This window comes from Bos javanicus, chromosome 19 (assembly GCF_032452875.1).
Source record: "Bos javanicus breed banteng chromosome 19, ARS-OSU_banteng_1.0, whole genome shotgun sequence".
NCBI classification, from domain to species: Eukaryota; Metazoa; Chordata; class Mammalia; order Artiodactyla; family Bovidae; genus Bos; species Bos javanicus.
The window spans coordinates 47,996,919-48,021,804 of NC_083886.1; the positions used below are offsets into that span (position 1 = coordinate 47,996,919).

The 24,886-nt window shown below is 36.0% G+C and overlaps 1 protein-coding gene across 1 annotated transcript in view; it reads left to right on the forward strand.

Moving 5' to 3' along the window:
* The window catches only part of EFCAB13 (EF-hand calcium binding domain 13), a 216,171-nt gene that overhangs the window by 179,411 nt on the left and 11,874 nt on the right, over positions 1–24,886 (forward strand). The window contains exons 35-41 of the mRNA XM_061392253.1: positions 1,737–1,841; positions 10,245–10,349; positions 11,359–11,463; positions 14,791–14,844; positions 15,369–15,473; positions 20,855–20,908; positions 21,546–21,650. Coding sequence (XP_061248237.1) covers positions 1,737–1,841; positions 10,245–10,349; positions 11,359–11,463; positions 14,791–14,844; positions 15,369–15,473; positions 20,855–20,908; positions 21,546–21,650 — 633 coding nt within the window. The remainder of the gene's footprint in view (positions 1–1,736; positions 1,842–10,244; positions 10,350–11,358; positions 11,464–14,790; positions 14,845–15,368; positions 15,474–20,854; positions 20,909–21,545; positions 21,651–24,886) is intronic.

The window sequence follows — 24,886 nt, forward strand, 5'->3', positions numbered from 1 at the left end:
AAAATGAGAATTAAGGGGGAAAAGTAAGGCACTGAAAAGTATTGGAATGAAAATAAATGAGACGTTACAAAAAATAAATGGGGAAAGGGCTTCTGCATGCTGGAGTCCAGGCAATAGGGGCCTTCTTAACAGTTTACTCCATTTCATATTTTATAAAAAATTATTGAGAGTAAATTTGTACTTTGTAGGGAAATGTAAGTTCTGACTTTGTGAAATGGTGGCTTCTATACTGCTTAATGAGTCTTTTTATCACTTTTGTGAGATTTTGATTAGTATATTTCTTAAAGCCCATGAAAAGATCAATCAGAATAGGATGATTGATGGTATGAAGGCCTTTAAAGATAAGCAAAAAAAAAAAAGAATAGGATATTGAATCTTGATAGCTGCACCCTTCTAATATTTTGATGGCATGCTTATGCTTCTTTTAATCCATCTGTACTTTTGCAGATAATCTGCATTACATGTTAGAACACATCATAATTTGTTGAAAGTTTATGGAAAAGAAGAAAATAAGTACTGTCTAGTCTGAAGAGTGATTAAGAAACAAAAAAGTAGTAATTGCTAAGAAATTTACTCAGAAAAAGAAAAATTTCTCTGGGTGTCAGCAAAAAAAAAAAAATCATGCTTATTGGGTAGAAGCATGACATTTGTTTTCCCCATTGCTGTGTTTCACTAAGCAGTTCATCAACTTCTTTTAAAACTTTCTATGTGGAGTGGCCAAGGGAAGAGATTTTATTCTATTACTGAACATCTTTTAAACACTTGAACATAATTTATTTAGCCATGGTCTTTGTACTAAAACCTATAACCATATTATGCAGGAATTAATAGTTTTTGGTTACATTTAAGAATCACTAAACTTTGGGTTTATTCCTCTCAGTTTCTTAAAGGGAAGGGGATGATTATATCAACAAGTTATATACTTTTCTGTAAAACATCAGGTTGAATCTCATAGGCAAAAAACTTTAAAATCAGAAATAGAATCTGAAAATTAATAACTGAGCATTTAATATAGCAGTTAACCACTCAAGAGGTCTTGGGCTTATGAAATGCTGAAGTGAATCTCTAAAGCTACTAATCTGGCACCAAGAAGACATTTTAAAACCTCATAGAATCTATTTCTAAATAGAAATAAATTCTGTCTTTAAGACTTATGCTGAGTTTCTTATATCAGCAACTTCTTTCACTGTGAATCATAAACAATGCTGAAGTTTCTGAAGACCACAAAAGACCAGAGACAAGTCAGGGAAAAGAGAACAAATTGGGACAAGGAGAGTGGAAATAGATGAAAACATTTTAATTGAAAAATCAAATCTAGGTCTACATAGCAAACATTGAAGTGAAGGATTAGCAGTTACTCAGCAGAAATGATCTGGGAGTTAAAGCAAAGGAGAATGGCCCCTTGTTATTGTTGGGAAAGATGAGATCTGTGGTCTACAGCAATAGCTGCTAAACTGCTTTGGGCACATTTTGTTGTTTCAGGTTGTCCCCAGGAAAAGGCAATAGGAAATAGGTTCTAGATTTAGCTATCCTATTGAGTTTTTCTGAACATTGGAAATTAGTCTTGATAGCCCTATTAAAAGTGTTAAATGATAGTACAGAGACATGAATTATATTTTCTCCCCTTTTTTATATCAGTAACACAAGCTAATTAGTAATACACAGACATGAATTTATTTTTAATATCTTGGAAACGTTGGTTTTTTGTCATTTTCCACTCCTACTGCTTTCCTAAGGAGGGAAGGTTAACGTGAGTACTTTGGACAGCATTCTGGGGGAAATGAGGATTAAACTCATAGAAAAGGAAAAGGAAAAACTGACAGAAAACCTGCTAGCTAATGGTGAGTATTTTAGAAATAACTGTGCCTTTGACAGGAATTTGTGTTTGTAAATATGAGTATGAGAATTTCTAAAATTAGTGACATTTAGTACCCAAAAGGTATTTTGTAGATCTTGAGACGAATTAATTTATTATGTAAAGGTAAGTCCTATTTCTTCTTTTCTATAAATCCCAGGGAGCAGAAAACAGTTGTCTTCAGTTTATTGTTCTGTTCAACACTCTCTCACAAAAAAACTTAATTTTCCCTTAATTCCTGAAAATGTTCATATTTATATCTTTGGATCAATTTTCTCACCCAAATTTTGAATTGGTATATTTTAATTTCTATAGGACATGTCTATGCTGTCCCTCAGACATCATGGATTTTGTCAGTTCATAATTATCAGTGTGGTACTTTATGAAAGCAGCCACATGGAGCTTTTAGAAATATATTGGGGGCATGTTTGGTTGTCACAGGTGATTTTAAGATTGGGTACTATTAGTATTAAATTCCCTGAGCACTTCCCAGGTAGCACAGAGGTAAAGAATCCGTCTGCCAATGCAGGAGATGCAAGAGACATGGGTTTGATCCCTGGGTCAGGAAGATCCCCTGGAGATGGGCATGGCTATCCACTCCAGTATTTTTGCCTGGAGAATCCCGTGGACAGAGGAGTTGGGCAGGCTGCAGTCCATAGGGTCCCAAAGAGTTGGACACGACTGAGCACGCACGCATGAGTGCCAGGGATACTAAGTGCTCTACAATTAATGGGACTTTTCAACATACTGAAGAATTGTTCCACAGATAATACCAATAGCATGTCCAGTAATTGAGAAACTCTGGACCCTAACTTGACTCATATTTCCATACTTTTTCACTATTATAGTACCATCATTATTATCTTAGTAATATAAGCTGGAATCCTGAGAGTTAACCTTCACTCAACTCTAACTCATTGTATTACAAATGAATACCATTCATCTATAAAATGTGAGCTTCTTTTGCTAGAGACCATACCTGGATCTTGATTTTGCATCTTTATCCCTCCCTCATCTTAGTACCTTTCACATATTATAATAAATATTTAATGAAAGAATTAGAATAAATAAAAGACGTTTCTATTCAATGTGAGAGAAAAACAAAAAGAGTGCTAGGGGCTGGTACTTACAGTAGCCCACTGACAGACGCCCCAACCATTTGCTTACTGTTACACTCTTCATACCAATTATTAATACCACAGTGTGGCCATAGTTATCCCACACAGACTTAACTGTCTTCTATTCTTGTAAGAAATGTTTGATCTACTTGCATTTAGGAGCTCATGTTCTCAGGGAAGCTTATAATCTATTGCAGTCTATTCAGTTCTCAATGACATAAATGGAAAAACAATTTTATATACAAAATATAACGTTTTTTACTTTCTTTCAGTTTATTTTCTGTCATCTCCTCATTCTACCCTCATGTCCTTCTAATGTGAGCCAGTGGGTGTCCCTTTTGAGATTATAATTTACTTTATTGTGACTAACTACAATTATATTATACTTAGTAAAGTTATCAAAGAACTTTGTGAATACCCAGATCACCCCAAAAAGAAATCTCATGCCCTTTAGCTGTCACCCTACAAGCCCTATGTAATTACTAATCTATATTCTGTCTCTGTAGATTTGCCTTACCATTTCAAATAAATGGTATAATCTGTGGGTTTTGTGACTAGCTTATTTCACTTAGTATGTACAGGTTTATCTGTATTGTAGTATGTATCAGTTAATTCATTCTTACTTTTTGCCTTTTTTCCAATATTTTTATTGTGATAAAATACACATAAAATTTACTATCTTAATCATTTTAAAGTATACAGTTCAGTGATATTAAGTCCATTGATATTATTGTACAACCATTCAGTTCAGTTCAGTTCAGTCGCTCAGTCATGTCCAACTCTTTGCAACCCCATGGACTGCAGCATGCCAGGCCTCCTTGTCCATCACCAACTCCTGGAGTTTACCCAAACTCATGTCCACTGAGTCAGTGATGCCATCCAGCCATCTCATCCTCTGTCATCTCCTTCTCCTCCTGCCTTCAATCTTTCCCAGCACCAGTTCAGTTCAGTTCAGTCGCTCAGTCGTGTCCAACTCTTTGTGACCCCATGAATTGCAGCACACCAGGCCTCCCTGTCCATCACCAACTCCTGGAGTTCACTCAAACTCATGTCCGTCAAGTCGGTGATGCCATCCAGCCATCTCATCCTCTGTCATCCTCTTCTCCTCCTGCCCCCAATTCCTCCCAGCATCAGGGTCTTTTCAAATGAGTCAGCTCTTTGCATCAGGTGGCCAAAGTACTGGAGCTTCAGCTTTAGCATCAGTCCGTCCAATGAACACCCAGGACTGATCTTTAGAATGGATAGGTTGGATCTCCTTGCAGTCCAAGGGACTCTCAAGAGTCTTCTCCAACACCACAGTTCAAAAGCATCAATTCTTCTGCGCTCCGCTTTCTTAATAGTCCAACTCTCACATCCATACATGACTATTGGAAAAACCATAGCCTTGACTAGATGGACCTTTGTTGGCAAAGTAATGTCTCTGCTTTTGAATATGCTATCTAGGTTGGTCATAACTTTCCTTCCAAGGAGTAAGCGTCTTTTAATTTCAACCATTACCATCATACATCTCCAGAATTCTTTTCATTTTGCAAATTGAAACTTTATATTCATTAAACAAAAGCTCCCCACTGCCCCTTATCCCCAGCCCCTAGCAGCCACCATTCTGTTTCTGTCCCTATGACTTTCTATCCCCCTGATTTCATATAAGTGGAATGACTGATTTATTTCATGTGGCATAATGTCCTCAAGGTTCACCTATGTTATAGCATATGTTGGAATTTCCTGCCTTTTAAGCCTCAGTAATATTACACTGTAGGTGCATCCCACATTCTGCTTATCCATTCATCCATCAGTGAACACTGGGTTGCTTCCACATTCTAGTTGTTTATAATGCTGCTATGAACATGAGTATGCTGCTTCATTCCTTTTTGTTGGAAAATAATATTCCATTGTATGGATATATATTTTCTTTATCTGCTTATCAGTTGATAGGCATTTGAGTTCTTTCCACCTTTGGGCCATAATAAACATTTCCAAACATATACAAAAGTAGTAATAGCATAATATAATTATTCTTTCTCACATGTTCCTGTCACCAACAAGTATGAAGATTTTGTTACACTTGTTTCTTTTTGTTTTTATTTTTCTGACTGAAATAGTTCAAAACAAGTTCCAACATCATTTTGTTCTTACATACTTAAATATGCATGTCTTAAAAATACAGACCATTTTTTATATTACTTCAATGCCATTGTATAATTTAATTTAAAATTTTCTTACTTATCTCTAATATTTTTACAGTTGTTAATAGTTTATTTAAGTCAAACACCAAAGTTTACACCCTGTATCTGTTAAGACACTTGAATCTCATGGAATATAAAGCTGATCCTCCTTCCTCCTCCTCTTTTAGCAAACCTCTAATTTATTGAAGAAACTGTATCTGTTTCCAGTTATCTTGTAGAATATCCCATTTACTAAATTTGTTTTCTCATCTGTCTTGCTCCTCTAACCCTTGTATTCCCTGTAACTAGAAGTCAGCTCTAAGGGTTTAATTATTTTCAATTTTAACATTTTTTGGACAAGAATACTTCATATGTGATAGTATACACTTTACATTGATTTCTATCAGGAAATAGAGATCTATTTTATCTTTTTGAAAATAGCTATACAATTGTCACAAAGAATTGGACCCAACTTAGTGACTAAACAACAACAAAAAACAGTTGTTGTCACAAATTGCTTCTTTAAAGTTCTATCTTCATTCCTTATAATGTGAGATGCCATCTTAACTATATACTTAGTTTTTATATGCACTTGCCTGTTTTGGGAATTCATATTTTGTCCTATTGGTCTGATTATTCATACACTAATACTAAATTGCTTTGACTATGACAGCTTTATCATGTTTTAATATAGGTTGGTCTAACCCTAGGCCCTCATTCCCCTCCCCTAGACACATAAGTATATGGCTTCCCCCAGGTCTGGCTGTTCTTTATGTGAATGTCTTTCTGTGTGACTGTTATTAGTAGGATATTTGTCTATTTTTTTTTAATCTTCCATTTTTTGTGTAATATATTCCCAAGTGAGGAGATTATTGATTTCTTAGGGTTTGGAAATCACTTATGTGGTCAGAGTACTTATTGCATGTACTTGCTTATTATCGTGCCTAGTCAAAAACCCCAATATGAAGAAATACAAAGGTATATGGTGCACCATTATTTCTTATTTTCTTTGGTACAGAAATACCAACTATCCTTTCAAATTTAGATTGAACATCAAAATCTTCCACATTCAATATGGACTGGCATTATTCTGAGTCAAGATTAGATCATGTGATGATGATGCTGTGCCCAATTTGTGTAGTTTGGGCCTCCATGGATATAAATGATGCCATACATGCCTCAGTAGGTGTGCACAATAAGAGTGCCCCATGACCATTGTGAGCGATTCATTAAGAAGCTCCAGGAAAAAGAGGAAGTGCCTCTTCCTGGCACTATGCTTACCTGCCTAGCTTCCTGTTTTTCATGAGACTTTGGACTAGTAATTCCTTACTCTCTTTCAGCTCTTCGTTGCTTTCAAAATTATGCTTGTTATATTTTATTCAAGATTTTAGTTGTTTTAAGCAGTAAGATGGGTCTGAATAACATAGTCATCCAAATGAATGGAAACAACTTGCTGGTCAGTTTTTGTTAGGAGTTAAGGTATCTAATCTGGGAGTTCAGAAAAGAAAAATAAACTTTACTCATTTTCATTTATTTTACCATTTGCTGTAAATAATTAAGAACCTGCTTAACCATTTTGAATATATCAATTCTAATTCAAATACCCTTATTGACCCCCTTGGTATATATATGAACAGACCTTATTAAATCTTGGCCTTCTTGATAAGGTGGATGAAGAAGTTGTTGTTCAGGTGCTAAATCATCCAACTCTTGTAACCCCATGAACTGTAGCACACCAGGCTTCCCTGTCCTTCACCATCTCCTGGAGTTTGCTCAAACTCATGTCCATTGAGTCAGTGATACCAGCCAACCACCTCGTCTTCTGTTATCCCCTTCTCTTCCTGCCTTCAATCTTTCCCAGCATCAGGTGTTTTCTAATGAGTTGACTCTTTGCATCAGGTAGCCAAAGTATTGGAGCTTCAGCTTCAGCATCAGTCCTTCCAATGACTATTCAGGGTTGATATCCTTTAGGATTGACTGGTTTGATCTCCTTGCTGTCCAAGGGACTCTCAAGAGTCTTCTCCAGCACCACAATTCAAAAGCGTCAATTCTTCAACACTTAGCCTTCTTTATGGTCCAGCTCTCACATTTGTACATGACTAGTGGAAAAACCATAACTTTGACTATACAGACAAAGCTGTAATCATAATGCACAGTAAGTAACATCAATGGTCACATTGTAGAACCAATAAGTTTTTTGTACATGCTTTTCTTTTTCACAAGATAAGATTATTGATGTCAATAAAGTGGGTACTCTTTTGCAAAACATGGGGATGAACTTTACAGAAAAAAATTAGTAATCTGACACACAATCTACCAGGTGATGGTAAGTATTTAAGACATATTTGAATTGTTCAGGGTTTCTGGAGAATATGGGCTTCTATAAAAGTAATCTCTGAAAACTCTTACTTGACATTGAGACAGAAGACGGTAAAGATGACTCAAGACAGAAAGTAAACATGTTGATGTTGGACAAAAAGCAACAAAATTTTGTAAAGCAATTATACTTCAATTAAAAAATAAACTTTTTTATTTTATTTTATTTTTAAACTTTACAAATTGTATTAGTTTTGCCAAATATCAAAATGAATCTGCCACAGGTATACATGTGTTCCAAAATTATTATTGTTATTATTATTTTTACTTTACAACATTGTATTGGTTTTTCCATACATCAACATGCATCCGCCACGGGTAAGGAAGTAAACATGTTTTGTCCCTTGATATTTTCAGCAATTCTGATTCAGTTCATGGCCAGTGCCACTATTAGACTTGGATGGAACTAGAGAAAGACAGCACTGTGGGGGGAAGGGAATGGTATACATTCCCTTTAACACAAGAATTTTTTTTAATAGAAAAGACAGCTTAGCCAAATGTGGGAAATTGATTCATGTCAATGTATGGCAAAACCACTACAATACTGTAAAGTAATTAGCCTCCAATTAAAATAAATAAATTTATATAAAAAAATAAAAAAGAAGTTAGACCATGCCAAAAAAATAAAAATAGTTTTTAAAAAAAGAGTTCTACCACCACCATTATTTCCAGGGACTTTAGGACAGCAGAATAAAGGAGAAGTGATAAGTGTGGGACTTATTTCCTATACCACATGAGAAGGGCAGAGTCTTCCAGATACCCCAAGGGAAAGGACCATGAAGAATTCAAGCTGTCATGCAAGGAATGCAAGAATGCTCAGCCACTCATGCTTTTGCTTACATCCTTATATTCCTGAACCAGATTCTGTGGTCCAAGGACTATGTTCCCAGACTTCTAATCTCCCTCAATGGGCTGGAGACAAACTCTAAAGAGCAGTAAATTTCACATTAGGGCTAAATTAATTCATAAACTAAATAAACAAAAGTTAAAGATATAAACCTGAGATCACTCCAGTGAGGCTAAGTGTTTGAAACATTTCCTGACTATTTTACAACCTTAATTGAATTAATACTTGCTTATCTTATTAAGATGCATTTAATTGCATCATTGTGTAGGACAGAACTGTTCCCTAAAATATTTTTTTGTTTCATTCTATAATTTTTATCACTTTCAATCTACCAGAAAGAATATGCAGGTTATCTTCATTGTCTTATTTTCTTTGCGTGGGACAATGTATCCATTAGGAAAAGTGGGACTAGATGTGGAACTATCAATTATCATAATAGAAAAATACTTTTTTAGCTTAAGAGACCTATCTGAGATTATAATGGTACTTTTTAAAATATTGCTGTAATAAAGTTAACCAGAATTATGAAAGAAAAAATATATAGCCATTATTTGGGACTGTCATCTAGTCTTGCCATTGATTGCTGTTCCTTGTTTTGAAATAATAATTCAAGATCAATGAAGACAATGAAAAGGGCTTCCCTGGTGGTTCAGACAGTAAAGAATCTGCCTGCAATGTGGGAGACCTGGCTTCATTCTCTGGGTTGGGAAGATCCCTTGGAGTAGGAAATGGCAACCCACTCCAGTATTCTTGCCTGGAAAATTCCATGGACATAAGAGCCTGATGAACTGCAGTCCATAGCGTCGCAAGAGTTGGACATAACCGAGCAACTAAACCACCAATGAAAAGGGGGATTCCCAGGTGATGCTATGACCAACCTAGATAGCATATTAAAAGGCGGACATTACTTTGCCAACAAAGGTACGTCTAGTCAAAGCTATGATTTTTCCAGTAGTCATGTATGGATGTGAGAGTTAGACTATAAAGTAAGCTGAGCACTGAAGAATTGATGCTTTTAACTGTGGTGTTGGAGATGACTCTTGAGAGTCCCTTGGACTGCAAGGAGATCAAACCAGTCAGTCCTAAAGAAAATAAGTCCTGAATATTCATTGGAAGGACTGATGCTGAAGCTGAAGCTCCAGTATTTTGGCCCCCTGATGCGAAGAACTGACTCATTGGAAAAGACCCTGATGCTGGGAAAGATTGAAGGCAGGAGAAGGGGACAATAGAGGATGAGATGATTGGATGGAATCACCAACTCGATGGACGTGAGTTTGAGCAAGCTCTGGGAGTTGGTGATGGACAGGGAAACCTGGCAGGGTGCAGTCTATGAGTCGGACACGACTGAGTGATTGAACTGACTAACTGACAGCCTTCTTTATGTAAATATTTATTTACAACATTGTTAATATGTACTAAATGCCACTGAATTGTTCACTTCAAAATGGTTAATTTTATGTTATGTGAATTTCACCTCAAAAAAATTGCAGTGAGAGTCTACTTATACTTCTAAAGTTACCTTATAATTTTTACTTTATTATAATATATTAATTAATTAGCTAGTTAATTAATTAGATCCCTGGCATCAAAGCTCATTCCTATTCCTTATGATGTATAATTAAATCGTAGAGTCTATCCTTTCATGGGCTATTTATAGTACAGTCTTCTACCCAAGTTAAAGTTTAAAAGAAAATATTTTAATTATGATTTTTTTCTATTGATTACTTGATGCTTTTAGATAATAATCACATAAGTACATTTCTTGTTTTCAAAACCATATATAATAATGGTAAAGCATACATAGTCAGATGACAATTCCCGTGCAAAATATTTTTGATATTTTAAACTCATTTTTTTCATGTATTACTCCTATATGTTTTCCTAAGGAGGAAAGTTTAAGGCCAATAACCTAGACACCATCCTTGAACACCCGGGAATCGAGCTCACAGAAGAGGAACATGAAGATGTGAAAGAACACCTGCCACTTAGTGGTGAGTATTGTAAATGCTACTGTACCATAGGGGAGAGTTTACGCACCTGTATGAGATTTTCTATAATAGTTTTACACGGTATTAAAACAGCATTTGATCTCTGGTTCCTCTGCCTTTTCTAAACCCAGCTTATACATCTGTGCATTGCTAGATGAAAGCAATGCACAGGGCAAGGTATGTGGAATGGGGCACAGAGCTTCTGTGCCCTCTCTGCCCTCCGGGTACTTCGACGTGTTTACCAACTTGGAAGCTCTCCAAACTACCTCAGCTAGATTTTTATGGAGGCTTCATTATGTAGGCATTATGGATGAGGTCCTTGGCCATAGGTGATTAACTCAACCTCCAGTGCCCCTTTTCTTCCCAGAGTTTCAAGAACAGGACTGAAAGTTCCAATCACGTGATTTGTTCTTCCAGCAACTAGCCCCGTATATTGTGGTTATCATCCAGGGGCTTTCCAAAAGCACCTCATTAGCGTACCATAAACTCAGGTGTGGTTGGAAGGGGCTTTTTAAGAATAATGGAAGACATTCTTTTCACCTTTAGTGATCTGAAGCTATTTTAGGAACTGAGGATGAAAGACCAAATATTATAACAAAGGATGTTCCCATCATTTTTATCACTGAGGAAATTACAAGGGTTTTAGGAGTTGGTTGGTACAGAGGTGAAGACAAAACATATACTTCTTATATCATGAATCATAATGTCACATCTTTTAGTTCAGGAAATAAGAACAACATGTTCCTATTGGCAGAAGTATGTGACTTATTTTCTCTAATTCTGTAAATGGTCTAGAAGTTATGCCATAATCTTTAAAAGCTAATTATATAGACTATTCCCCAAAAAAGGCTCAAGGGAAAAAAAATTCTAATTCCACCTTCATTACTGACACTTTTTGTACAACTAAATGTACTTCATTGTGTGTCAATATCTATAACATACAGTAATTCATTGCTTTTTGTCACATTCCAAGTTTATTAAATTTTGCTTATTTTCCTCTCTTTTTTCCAAGGAGGGGTCGTTGATGTCAGTAAACTGGACACTGTTTTGCAAAACATGGGAATGAAGCTTATAGGAACAGAAAGTAAAGACTTACTAGAGAATCTGCCTGTTGATGGTGAGTGCTTACATTTTTTGCACTGTTGAAAATAACCTGAGATGTGAGTATCTATAAAATCACTTCTGGAAAAAATCTTATGTGCCATTAACAAGACATTTATAAAAGCTTAGAAATGAACTAAAAAGAGAAAATAAGAAAATATTTTTTCTCATCATTTTATTAACATAAGCCAACAACTCCTTTAATTTTGGTTCTAAAGGAATCATGAAAATGAAGACAGAACTGTTATTAGAACTATAAAAAGTGAGGCAAGATAAAAGCAATTGAGGGAAAAGTTGCATGAAAAACAGTCTGGAAATAGGTTAATGCAAAAATTATAGAAAAGAGTAGGTCAGAGGTGAGAGAGTATTGACATGTGGGACATGTTCCATAACTGTATGGTGATGCTCATTCCCTTTCTCAGTCATGGACCATCAGACATTCTGGTCATTATGTATGAAATGCTTCCTTACTTCCCTATTTCCATAAAATCCACATTCCTACACCAGACTCCATGATCCAATGACTGTATTCTTAGGTTTACCCCCTTTATGATCTAGAAATAAACTCTTGAATACAGTTAAAACTGAATTAGGGCTGAAGTGCCTTGGATCAATGAAAATATTACACTAAGTAAATGAAGTCAATCATAAGACATCGCATATTGTATGATTCATCTATCTGAGATGTCTATTATTGGCAAACCTATAGAGACAGAGAATAGACAATATTTCCTGGTACTGGGGATGATAGAGAGGGATGGACTAGGCTTAATGGATATTAGGTTTAGGGTTACAAAAATGTTTTAGTGTTAGATTGTAGTGATGATTGATCAGGTCTCTGCAGCTATACATTTTTAAATTGACCATAATATGTGAAAAATATTCACACCTGTTCAATAAATCTGGTAAAAAATTAATAATGGCCTACTTGAGTTTTTAAATAGAGGAGAAAAAAATTCCTCTCAGCCTAGATTTAGTGTCACTGTGGACAATTCATACTTCCTTCTGACCACTTTCTTTTCTTCATAGGTGGTCAGTAAAAACTGTTAAATTATTGGGAACATTTTAAAATTATGTTATTATCTCTGATTTATTATTGAGTTTCTCAATAACATGAGCTTAAAGCTCAGCATTCAGGAAACTAAGATCATGGCATCTGGTCCCATCACTACATGGTAAATAGATGGGGAAACAGTGGCTGACTTTATTTTTCTGGGCTCCAAAATCACTGCAGATGGTGATTGCAGACATGAAATTAAAAGATGCTTGCTCCTTGGAAGGAAAGTTATGACCAACCTAGACAGTATATTAAAAAGCAGAGACATTACTTTGCCAACAAAGGTCTGTCTAGTCAAGGCTATGGTTTTTCCAGTAGTCATGTATGGATATGAGAGTTGGACTATACAGAAAGCTGAGTGCTGAAGAATTGATGCTTTTGAACTGTGGTGTTGGAGAAGACTCTTGAGAGTCCCTTGGACTGTAAGGAGATCCAACCAGTCCATCCTAAAGGAGATCAGTTTTGGGTGTTCGTTGGAAGGACTGAAACTGAAGCTAAAACTCCAATACTTTGGCCACCTGATGAGAAGAGTTGACTCATTAGAAAAGACCCTGATGCTGGGAAAGATTGAATGCAGGAGGAGAAGTGGACGACAGGATGGTTGGATGGCATCACCAATGCAATGGACATGAGTTTGAGTAGGCTCCAGGAGTTGGTGATGAACAGGGAAGCCTGGCGTGCTGCAGTCCATTGAGTTGCAAAGAGTTGGGCACAACTGAGCGACTGAACTGAACTGATATGGATATATTTCATTCTGCCCTTGCATGTTCTCAAATTGTTACCTTCTGAGCCACCAGGGATGACCCTGATTCTTCATAGGCATGAATATTTCATTATTTGAAATCATTAGCTAGGCCATATAACTCTCAAATGTCTATATTCTCATCTTTTCAAAGGAAAAAAGGTTGATGTCAATGACCTTCCAAATCTTCTTAGGAACATGGGAATTGAGCTGGCTGATAAGGAATGCTCAGAGCTGAAGAAAATCCTATCAATTGATGGTGAGTCACATGGTTGCCACTCAGGCCTTTCATGGCCTAATTGTGTGGCCTTTTTAAGAAGTTATAAAATTTCCCTATGAAATTTCCTCTAGAAATTTCTGAACTTTAGAAAAAAAAAATTCTAAGCTGTGTAGAAACCATGTAACTGTCAATTAAATTTACTTTTTAAGTCATTAAACCTTGTGGCTATGAGTAAAGCAATTAATATTGTGTGTGTGTGTGCTTAGTCATGTTCGATTCTGTGACCCCATGACTGTAACCCACCAGGCTCCTCTGTCCATGGGATTTTCCAGGCAAAAATACTGGAGCCAGTTGCCATGTCCTACTACAGAGGTTCTTCCCAACCCAGAGATCGAACCCACATCTCTTGCATCTCCTGCACTGGCAGGCAGATTCTTTACCACCTGCACAACCTTTACCACTGGAAGCCCTGACTTAATATTACTTATACTTAACTATAAAACCTAATTATAAGCAAGGAAAGAAAGGAAGATGAGAAGAGTGAAAGACTAGTAGAAGGAAGAGGAAGAAGTCAGAGAAAAAAAATGGTGGTCTAGTGGTTAAAAATCCGTCTTACAACGCAGTGGACACAAGTTTGATTCCTGGTCAGGAAACTAAGATTCTCACGTGCCATGGAACAACTGAGTCAGCGTGCCACAACTAGGAAGTCCATGCACTTCAACAAGGATCCCACACGTTGGCAACTAAGATCTGAAGCAACCAAATAAATCAGTACATATTTAAAAAATGGGAAACAACAATATAGCAGAGTGGTTGAGAGCAAAATACCCTGTATCTGAATGCCTAGATTCAAATCCTAGCTCCACTACTTATCTTCTGTGTTATCTTAGACAAGTTTCTTCTAAACCTCAGTGTGTCAATTTCCTCATTTATAAGAAGAGGATAAAAATGATAAAGCACTTTGAAATGTGCTTCATATAAGGTAAAATTTCAATAAAAGTTATCTATTGTGCTGTTATTGTAGTTGTGATTATGATAGTGGTGGTGATACTGGTGGTGGTGGTAGCAGTGATGGCTATAATGGTGGCAATGATGATGCCTCGGCATAGCCCAAACTCACAATTGCTTTGAGTAACAAAGATCATAGGGACATGTCACCTTTTTAAAAGTTGTTATTTCTACCTTCATTTTTAAAATTTCTAGTTAAAATAACATTCTAAGGAAAATTATGAAAAATATATTTATAGAATTATGAAATACAAAATCCTCTTTTATGAATGACCATACAATTTTCATTCTGACATGAATTTGCCTTTTCTTATAGCTATTGGACAGGTGTTTCAAAATAGGGTTTTGGATGAAGTAAAGTCTCTCAAAGGTAAGAATATACCTATTAAATTCTTGAGTCTATAACATTATACTGTGAATATTATTGATTCATTACTTATACATCCCTAAATATCTTTATTTTATCAGATAATATTCTTTATTATATTTTTGCATCTAGCAGGTGAAAAAAAACATTTCAAATTTACTTATATATAGCAAGTTAGTTATTTTAGAAATTTGCCACAAATAACCTGAGAGTTTATTTGATAAAAATAACCTGTTACTTCAGAAATCTATGAGATTAGTTGCTTCAGCTCTAGTTTAAAAATCGTTAAGAAATTTTATGGTATGTTCTCTTACCCCCTCAAGCCCAACTTTAAAAAGAGAATTTTTATTTATAACTCTGCTACTTACTTTTTCAGTCATGAATATGATTTATTTTTATTACTGCTTTTCCATTACATTTCTGAGGTAATAATGGCTATTGGAAAAATAATTCATGGATAGAGTTATATTTTTAATGTTTTGAAGTCATTTAATTTGCCTCATTGTAATTTACTCTCTTTTTCTAAGGCGGGATGATTAATGTCAATGATCTGAACAATGTTCTTGGAAACATGGGAATTAAGCTCACAGAAAAAGAACATGAAGATCTGATAGCTAATCTTCCAGTTGATGGTGAGCATGAAATATATAATATACTCTAACATCTCTGAGCTCCAAAGGGTTATGTCCAAGTATCTGCTAAATATTTCTATTTAGATGTCCCAGGCTAAAAAGAAATTCATTATATTTTGATTGAATAGATTCTTACCTCCACGTTCTCTACATCTCCCATAAAACTGGGTCATTCTTCACTCTAACTTTCCCTTAATCCCTGTCCCAGTTAAATTCTATTTACCATCCTAAATATTTCTTTACTCTGCTTTCTTTACTCCTGACTATCTGTTACCACTGCCCCTATAAACTGGTATTTATAGCCCCAACTTTCTACCTCATCAACATTTGACATTGTCAGGTGTATTAGTTTTTAACATGGTTGATAAGAAATTGTATTGTGTTGTTTTAAACTGCATTTGTAGATTGCCAGTGAGGTTATCATCTCATACTTTTACTGATCATTCAACCTTCCTTTTCTGTAAATTGCCTTTTCATATACTTTGCCTAAATCTATTGGGTAATTTGCATTTTGCTAATTAACTTGTAGTTGTTCTTTATGTACTCTGTGCATGTGTGCTAAGTCGCTTCAGTTGTACCTGACTGTCTGCAACCCTATGGACTATAGCCTGCCAGGCTCCTCTGTCCATGGGATTCTCCAGGCCAGAATACTGGAGTGAGTTGTCATGCCTTCCTTCCGGGGATCAAACCCACGTCTCTTACATCTCCTGCATTGGCAAGTGGGTTCTTTACCACTATCGCCACCTGGGAAGCCCACATACTATATGCTAATATGTATGCTAGCAGGATATAGCATCTCACTCTGTATGCTAATCATTTTTACGTTTTATATACAAGAAATCAAAAGCATCAATTCTTTGGCACTCAGAATTGATACTTTTGAACTGTGGTGTTGGAGAAGACTCTCGAGAGTCCCTTGGACAGCAAAGAGATCCATCCAGTCCCTCCTAAAGCGAATCAGTCCTGAATATTCATTGGAAGGACTGATGTTGAAGCTGAAACTCCAATACTTTGGCCACCTGATGCAAAGTACTGACTCGTTGGAAAAGACCCTGATGCTGGGAAAGATTGAAGGCAGGAGGAGAAGGATCGACAGAGGATGAGATGGTTGGATGGCATCACCAACTCAATGGACATGAGTCTGAGCAAACTCCAGGAGTTGGTGATGGACGGGGAGGCCTGGCGTGCTGCAGTCCATTTGGTCACAAAGAGTTGGACATGACTGAGCGACTGAACTGACACAAGAAATATCTGTCTCTTACTTAGCATTTTGCTTAGATTATCACCTTTCATTGAACAGAAGTTCTTAATTTTAATAGAATTAAATTTGTCACTATCTTCCTTTATAATTTGTTTTCTATTTAGAAAATTCTTCCTTATCATCAGATCTTTCCTATTGTTTTTATCCTATTTCTTTTTAATTGATAAGAAATTTATTTTGTGTGTGTGTGTGTGTGTGTGTGTGAGTTAAGAGATCTAATATTTTTCTGTATTAATGGCCAGTATTTCATTAGCCCTTTTCCTACTGATTTGTAATATTTACTATCATATATGTTAGAGTCAGTTTCTAAGTTTCTATACTGTTTCATTGTCCTGTTTTTCCCTCTATCAATATACTATACTACCTTAGTAATAAGACTTTACATTAGTAAATCTTGAAATTGAGTAATGTAAGTACCCCTTCTTGAGATGTGTTTTATATATTTATATATATATATATATACATATATATAAAAGCCTTTGACTTTTATAAAAGCCTTTGACTGTGTGGATCACAATAAACTGTGGAAAATTCTGAAAGAGATGGGAATACCAGACCACCTGATCTGCCTCTTGAGAAATTTGTATGCAGGTCAGGAAGCAACAGTTAGAACTGGACATGGAACAACAGACTGGTTCCAAATAGGAAAAGGAGTATGTCAAGGCTGTATATTGTCACCCTGCTTATTTAACTTCTATGCAGAGTACATCATGAGAAACTCTGGACTGGAAGAAACACAAGCTGGAATCAAGATTGCCGGAAGAAATATCAATAACCTCAGATATGCAGATGACACCACCCTTATGGCAGAAAGTAAAGAGGAACTAAAAAGCCTCTTGATGAAAGTGAAAGAAGAGAGTGAAAAAGTTGGCTTAAAGCTCAACATTCAGAAAACGAAGATCATGGCATCCGGCCTCATCACTTCATGGGAAATAGACGGGGAAACAGTGGAAACAGTGTCAGACTTTATTTTGGGGGGCTCCAAAATCACTGCAGATGGTGACTGCAGCCATGAAATTAAAAGATGCCTACTCCTTGGAAGGAAAGTTATGACCAACCTAGATAGCATATTGAAAAGCAGAGACATTACTTTGCCAACAAAGGTCCGTCTAGTCAAGGCTATGTTTTTTCCTGTGGTCATGTATGGATGTGAGAGTTGGACTGTGAAGAAGGCTGAGCGTCAAAGAATTGATGCTTTTGAACTGTGGTGTTGGAGAAGACTCCTGAGAGTCCCTTGGACTGCAAGGAGATCCAATCAGTGCATTCTGAAGGAGATCAGCCCTGGGATTTCTTTGGAGGGAATGATGCTAAAGCTGAAAGGCCAGTACTTTGGCCACCTCATGCGAAGAGTTGACTCATTGGAAAAGACCCTGATGCTGGGAGGGATTGAGGGCAGGAGGAGAAAGGGATGACAGAGGATGAGATGTCTGGATGGCATCACTGACTGGATGGATGTGAGTCTGAGTGAACTCTGGGAGTTGGTAATGGACAGGGAGGCCTGGTGTGCTGCGATTCATGGGGTCACAAAGAGTTGGACACGACTGAGTGACTGAACTAAACTGAACTGAAATACATATATATACATATAAATGTGTTTTATATATATATATAAATAAAGATGTGTTTTATATATATATATACACGCAGTATTACTCAGCCATGATAGACAAGGAAATAATGCCATTTGCAGCAGCATGGCAAGATTAGAGATTATCATGCTAAGTGAAGTATGTCAGATGGAGAAAGACAAATATCATATGATATCACTTACATATAGAATCTTTTGAAATGATACAAATGAACTTATTTACAAAACAGAAACAGAATCACAGACTTAGAAAACAAAGTTGGTTACCAGAGAGGAAAGCAGCAGGATAAATTAGGAGGTTGGAGTTAACCTACACACACTACTATATATAAAATAGTCAAAAGGACCTACTGTATAGCACAGGAAGCTCTTCTCAATACTCTGTATTATCCTATATAGGAAAAGGATCTGAAAAAGAATAAATATATGTATAAGTAAATCACTTTGCTGTGCACTTGAAACTAACACAACATTGTGAATCAACGATACTCTAATATAAAATAAAATTTTTAAAAGTACCCTTTCTTGTTCCTTAAAATTATGTCAGTTATTTTGTAATTCTTAGTCTTCCATGAACTTTATAAACTGTTTCTAAAATCTATGATTAATAGCATTTGGATTTTAATTGAATATGTATTAAAATTAGTATTGTGGTATTTGCAGACTCTTGTTGATTTTCCGATGTTAATCTAGTTTCCCACAACCTTACAAAGATAGTTAAAATCAATTATTTCTTTTTCTTGTTATATTTAATTTGTTAGGAATTGCAGCCCAATTTGAATACTAGAGGTAAAACAGGCTTTCTTGTCTTTCTGTGGTTTTAATGGACAAACTTCTAAAGTTTCACCATTGAATAACGGTGTCTACTTTTACATTTGTTTGTTTTATTGAGGTGAAATTCACATATTCATATAACATAAAATTAGCTGCTATGAAATAGATAATTCAGTGGTATTTAGTACATTCACAATATTGTACAATCACCAATTCCAGAACATTTTTGTCTTCTTTTTAAGAATCTCCGTTATTTTAAGTGTAATTACTTTACACTAATCCCACCTTTGGTATTAGGGTAATATTGGCCTCATAGAATGAATTAGAAATTATTTACTCCTCTTCTATTTTTTTGGAAGAGTTTAGAAAAATTGGTATTAATTCTTCTTTAAATGTTAGTAGAATTCACCAATGAAACCAACTGGTCCCAGGCTTTTTTTTTTGGTTGAGAAGTTTTTGATTGCTGATTCAATCTCTTTACTTGTAAAAAGGCTGTTAAAGGTCTATTTCTTCTGGAGTCATTTTTGGTAATTTCTGTTTCTAGGAATATATCCTTTTCATCTAGGCTATCTAATTTGTTGGCATGTACTTATTCATAGTATTCTCACATAATCCTTTTTATTTCTCTGAGCTCTGTAGTATGTTCCCACTTTCATTATTTATTTGAGTATATTGCATCTTTTTCCTTAATCAATTTAGCTAAAGATTTGTCAGTTTTATTGATCTTTTCAAAGAGTCAACTTTTCATTTTCTTGATTCTCCTGATTTTTCTGACTTCTATTTCATCTCTCTCTACACCCTAATTTATTATTCCCTTCTTTCTACTAGCTTTGAATCTAGTTTGACATAATCCACTTCCAGGGCTTATGAAGTGCCCAGTCTTGCCTGAGGTATATGGCCACATAGAGGAAGGTTACCAAATTAGAGTTCTGATAGCAAAAAGAATAGTAAGTAGTTATGGCTGATTGTTAGACAACCAGCAATGTCTGCCACATACCCGCAAAGCCTACTACATGGCCTAATTCATATTAACAATTCTTAACATATTTAATAAATGAATTAATCAGTAGACAAAAAATAATGAGGAAGAAAATTTCCTGTGGTGGGAAATGGTAGAAAGCTTTAACACTTGTCTCAAATGTATGCTAAGTTGCTTCAGTAGTGTCCAACTCTGTGCGACCCTATGGACTGTAGCCTGCCAGGCTCCTCTGTCCATGGGATTCTCCAGGCGAGAGTACTGGAATGGGTTGCCATTTCCTTCTCCACGGGATCTTCCTGACCCAAAAATCAAACTCACATCTCTATGTCTCCTGGATTGGCAGGCAGGTTCTTTACCACTAGTGCCACCTGGGAAGCGTGTCTCAAATGTATAGAAATCAAGTATTTACAGCAAGTCATGGTGATTGAAAATATTGGAGAAAAAGAAATTTAGCAAAGAATGAAAGATGAAAAGTATAGACCCTTTTCCATTTGTGGTGACCACTGATGGAGCTTTATGGCTGGCATAAATCATATCTTGATCTCCTTATGCAGGAGTGCATAGCTTCATATAAACTAGAGAATCCTTATAATCTAGGAAACAGTTGGTTCTTAATTTTACTGGGTGAATTATTGAAATCTAGTAAATTATAAATTAATATATTTTTATAAAATACAATAAAATAAAAATAGTTGGTTTTGGCTAGAAGCTATAAACAAGTATTTTATACCTTTTTCCTGAATCTCAATCATTTGTATTAATTGCACCTTTTCTAATAGCTAACGGAAAGATTGTTCTCAATAAGCTAAGGGATGGAGTAAAAACTGTTACAGGTGAGTGACAAATACTCTAAATCTAAGAAAATAAATTATTGTACTAAATTGTATTTAATGATTTTTTATCATAGCATTGTCATAACTATTTCATCATCATTGTTGATTTAGACATTTTTCCTTTTTATTAATGAGTGCTATTTATCAAATTTTCCAGAGTTGGTTGGACTGTAGATAATCTATATTTTAATAACAGTGCTTCGGTGCAGTCTTTTGATAAGAAGTATCTTATTCTATGAACCATTTGTCAACAACATATTTCATATGAGTTTATAATTATCACATATTAGTCTAGATGACCAAAGTATAGGTGTAGATGAAGCACTGTAGATGAAGCGAAGCTTCAACTTATATAGGTAATCATGTAAAGACCAACACAAATTTCATTCAATAACTAAAGATCAAACATCTAAAATATTCTAATTTATTGTGGTACTTTATATCCCTACATTCTACTGTACACTATATTATCCTGTCCACATGATTAGGAGATAATACCTTTCACATATGTTTGTGATGAATCTTTGCTCTTGATTCAATAACTGAAGTCAGTGCTACATAGGGAAATACTTATTTTTATATTTTAAATCTTTAAGTAATTTTTAAAATTCTTACATTTTATAATCATTATTTATAGGAGAGGACATTGATATCTCTGACACAGAAGGTGTTCTGGAAAACATGAGGATACAATTTTCAGATAAGGAACGCTTGGAGTTATTGAAAAAGTTATCAGCTGATGGTAAGCATTTCAAATATCACTGTAACAGTGGTTCCCAAGAGGGGACAGTTTTGCTCCCAAAGAAACATTTGACAGTGTCTGGAAACATTTTAGGTTGTCACAACTTGGTGGGGGAGGGGGAAATGTCACTGGCATCTGGTGGATAGAAGACATGTAGTGCATAGGACAGGCCCGTACAGCAAAGAATTATCCTAAATGTTAGCAGTGCTTCTGTGAAGAAACTTTGCAGTAAAACCTTTAAGAAAACTTAGATTTGTGTGTTTAAGAATGTCTATTCCATTTGAGACTTGAAGAAAAAGTTTGTCAAAAATTAAGAAATCTTAATTGTATAATTTAGTTCTTCATTTGAAAATCAAGAAACATACCATTATCATGAATAAGTGCTGAGAAATACCTGCCATTACTCTTAATTCTACTGGAATACTTAAGAGAGAAAATTGAAGAGAAAGGAAGTGTGGATGTTCAGTCATTCTGTTGTGTCCAACTCTTCATGACTCCATGAACTGTAGCCAGCCTGGCTTCCCTGTCCTTCATTATCTCCTGGAGTTTTCTCAAGCTCTTGTCCATTGAATCGATGATGCCTTCCAACCATCTCATCCTCTGTCACATCCTTCCCCTCTTGTCCTCAATCTTTCCCAGCATCAGGATCTTTTCCAATGAGTTGGCTCTTCGCATCAGGTGGCCAAAGTATTGGAACTTCAGCATCAGCCCTTCCGATGAATAGTCAGGGTTGATTTCATTTAGGATTGACTGGTTTGATCTCATTGCTGTTCAAGGGATTCTCAAGAGTCTTCCCCTGCACCACAATTCAAAAGCATCACTTCTGCAGTGTTCAACATTGTCTGTGTCCAACTCTCACATCTGTACATGACTACTGGAAACACCAAAGATTTGACTCTTTAGACTTTTGTCCGCAAAATGATGTCTCTGCTTTTTAATATGCTATTGAGGTTTGTCATAGCTTTTCTTCCCAAGGAGCATGTGTCTTTTAATTTCATGGCTGCAGTCACTGTCCTCAGTGATTTTGGAGCCCAAGAAAATAAAATCTTCCTCTGTTTCCATTTTTTTCCCATCTATTTGCCATGAAGTGATGGGACCAGATGCCATGATCTTAGTTTTCTGAATGTTGAGTTTTAAGCCAGCTTTTTCACTTTCCTCTTTCACTTTTATCAAGAGGCTCTTTAGTTCCTCTTCACTTTCTGCCCTAAGGGTGGTGTCATCTGCATATGTGAGGTTATTGATATTTCTCCCTGCGATCTTGATTCTAGCTTGAGCTTCATCCAGTCCAGCATTTTGCATGATGTACTCTGCATAGAAGTTAAATAAGCAGGGTGACAATATACAGCCTTGAGGTACTCCTTTCCCAATTTGGAGCCAGTCAGTTGTTCCATGTCTGGTTATAACTGTTGCTTCTTGACCTGCATATAGGTTTCTCAGGAGGCAGATAAAGTGGTATGGTATTCCCATCTGTTTAAGAATTTCCCACAGTTCGTTGAGATCCACACAGTCAAAGGCCTTAGTGTAGTCAATGAATCAGAAGTAGATGTTTTTCTGGAATTCTCTTGCTTTTTCTATGATCCAACAGATGTTGGCAATTTATCTCTGGTTCCTCTGCCTTTTCTAAATCCAGCTTGAGCATCTGGAAGTTCTTGGTTTATGTACTAGTGAAACCTGGCATGGAGAATTTTGAGCATTACTTTGTTACATGTGAGATGAGTGCAATTGTACAACAGTTTGAACATTCTTTGGCATTACCTTTCTTTGGGACTGGAATGAAGACTGACCTTTTCCGGGTCTGTGGCCACTGCTGAGTTTTCCAAATTTGCTGGCATATTGAGAGCAGCACTTTAACAGCATCATCTTTTAGGATTTGAAATAGCTCAACTGGAATTCTGTCACCTCCACTAGCTTTGTTCATAGTGATGCTTCCTAAGGCCCACTTGACTTCACACTCCAGGATATCTGGCTTTAGTTGAATTACCACACAATCATGTTTATCTGGATTATTCAGACCTTTCTTGTATAGTTCTTTTGTGTATTCTTGCCACCTCTTCTTAATCTCTTCTGCTTTTGTTAGGTCCTTACTATTTTGTCCTTTATCATCCCCATCATTGCATGAAATGTTCTCTTGATATCTCCAGTTTTCTTGAAGAGATCTCTAGTTTTTCCCATTCTATTGTTTTCCTCTATTCCTTTGCATTAATCACTGAGGAAGGCTTTCTTATCTCTCCTTGTTATTCTTTGGAACTCTGCATTCAGATTAATATATCTTTCCCTTTCTTCTTTGCCTTTCACTTCTCTTCTTTTCTCAGCTATTTGTAAGGCCTCCTCAGACAACCATTTTGCCTTCTTTCATTTCTTTTTCTTTGGGGATAATTTTGGGCACTGTCTCCTATACATACAAACCTCTGTCCATAGTTCTTCAGGCACTCTGTCTATTAGATCTAATCCTCTGAATCTAGTTGTCACTTCCACTGTATAATCATAAGGGATTTGATTTAAGTCATACCTGAGTGGCCTAGTGGTTTTCCTTACTTTCTTCAATTTAAGTCTGTATATTGCAGTAAGGAGTTCATGATCTGAACCACAGCCAGCTCCCAGTCTTGTTTTTGCTGACTGTATAGAGCTTCTCCATCTTTGGCGACAAAAAATATAATCAATCTGATTTCAGTATTGACCATCTGGTGACGTCCATGTGCAGAGTCGTCTCTTGTATTGTTGGAAGAGGGTGTTTGCTATGACCAGTGTGTTCTCTTGACAAAAATTGGTTGGCCTTTGTCCTGTTTCATTTTGTACTCCAAGGCCAAACTTGGCTGTTACTTCAGGTATCTCTTGACTTCCTATTTTTTGCATTCCAGTCCCCTATGTAATGTCATCTTTTTTTGGAGTTAATTCTAGAAGGTCTTATATATCTTCATGGAACCATTGAATTTCAGCTTCTTTGGCATTAGAGGTTGGGGCATAGACTTAGATTACTGTGATGTTGAATAGTTGGCCTTGGAAACAAACCAAGATCATTTTGTTGTTTTTGAGATTGCACCCAAGTACTGTGTTTCAAACTCTTTTGTTGACTATGAAGGCTACTCCATTTCTTCTAAAGGATTCCTGCCCACAGTAGTAGATATAATGTTCATCTGAATTAAATTCGCCCACTCCGGTCCATTTTAGTTCACTGATTCCTAAAATGTCAGTGGTCACTCTTGCCATCTCTTGTTTGACCAATCCAATATACCTTG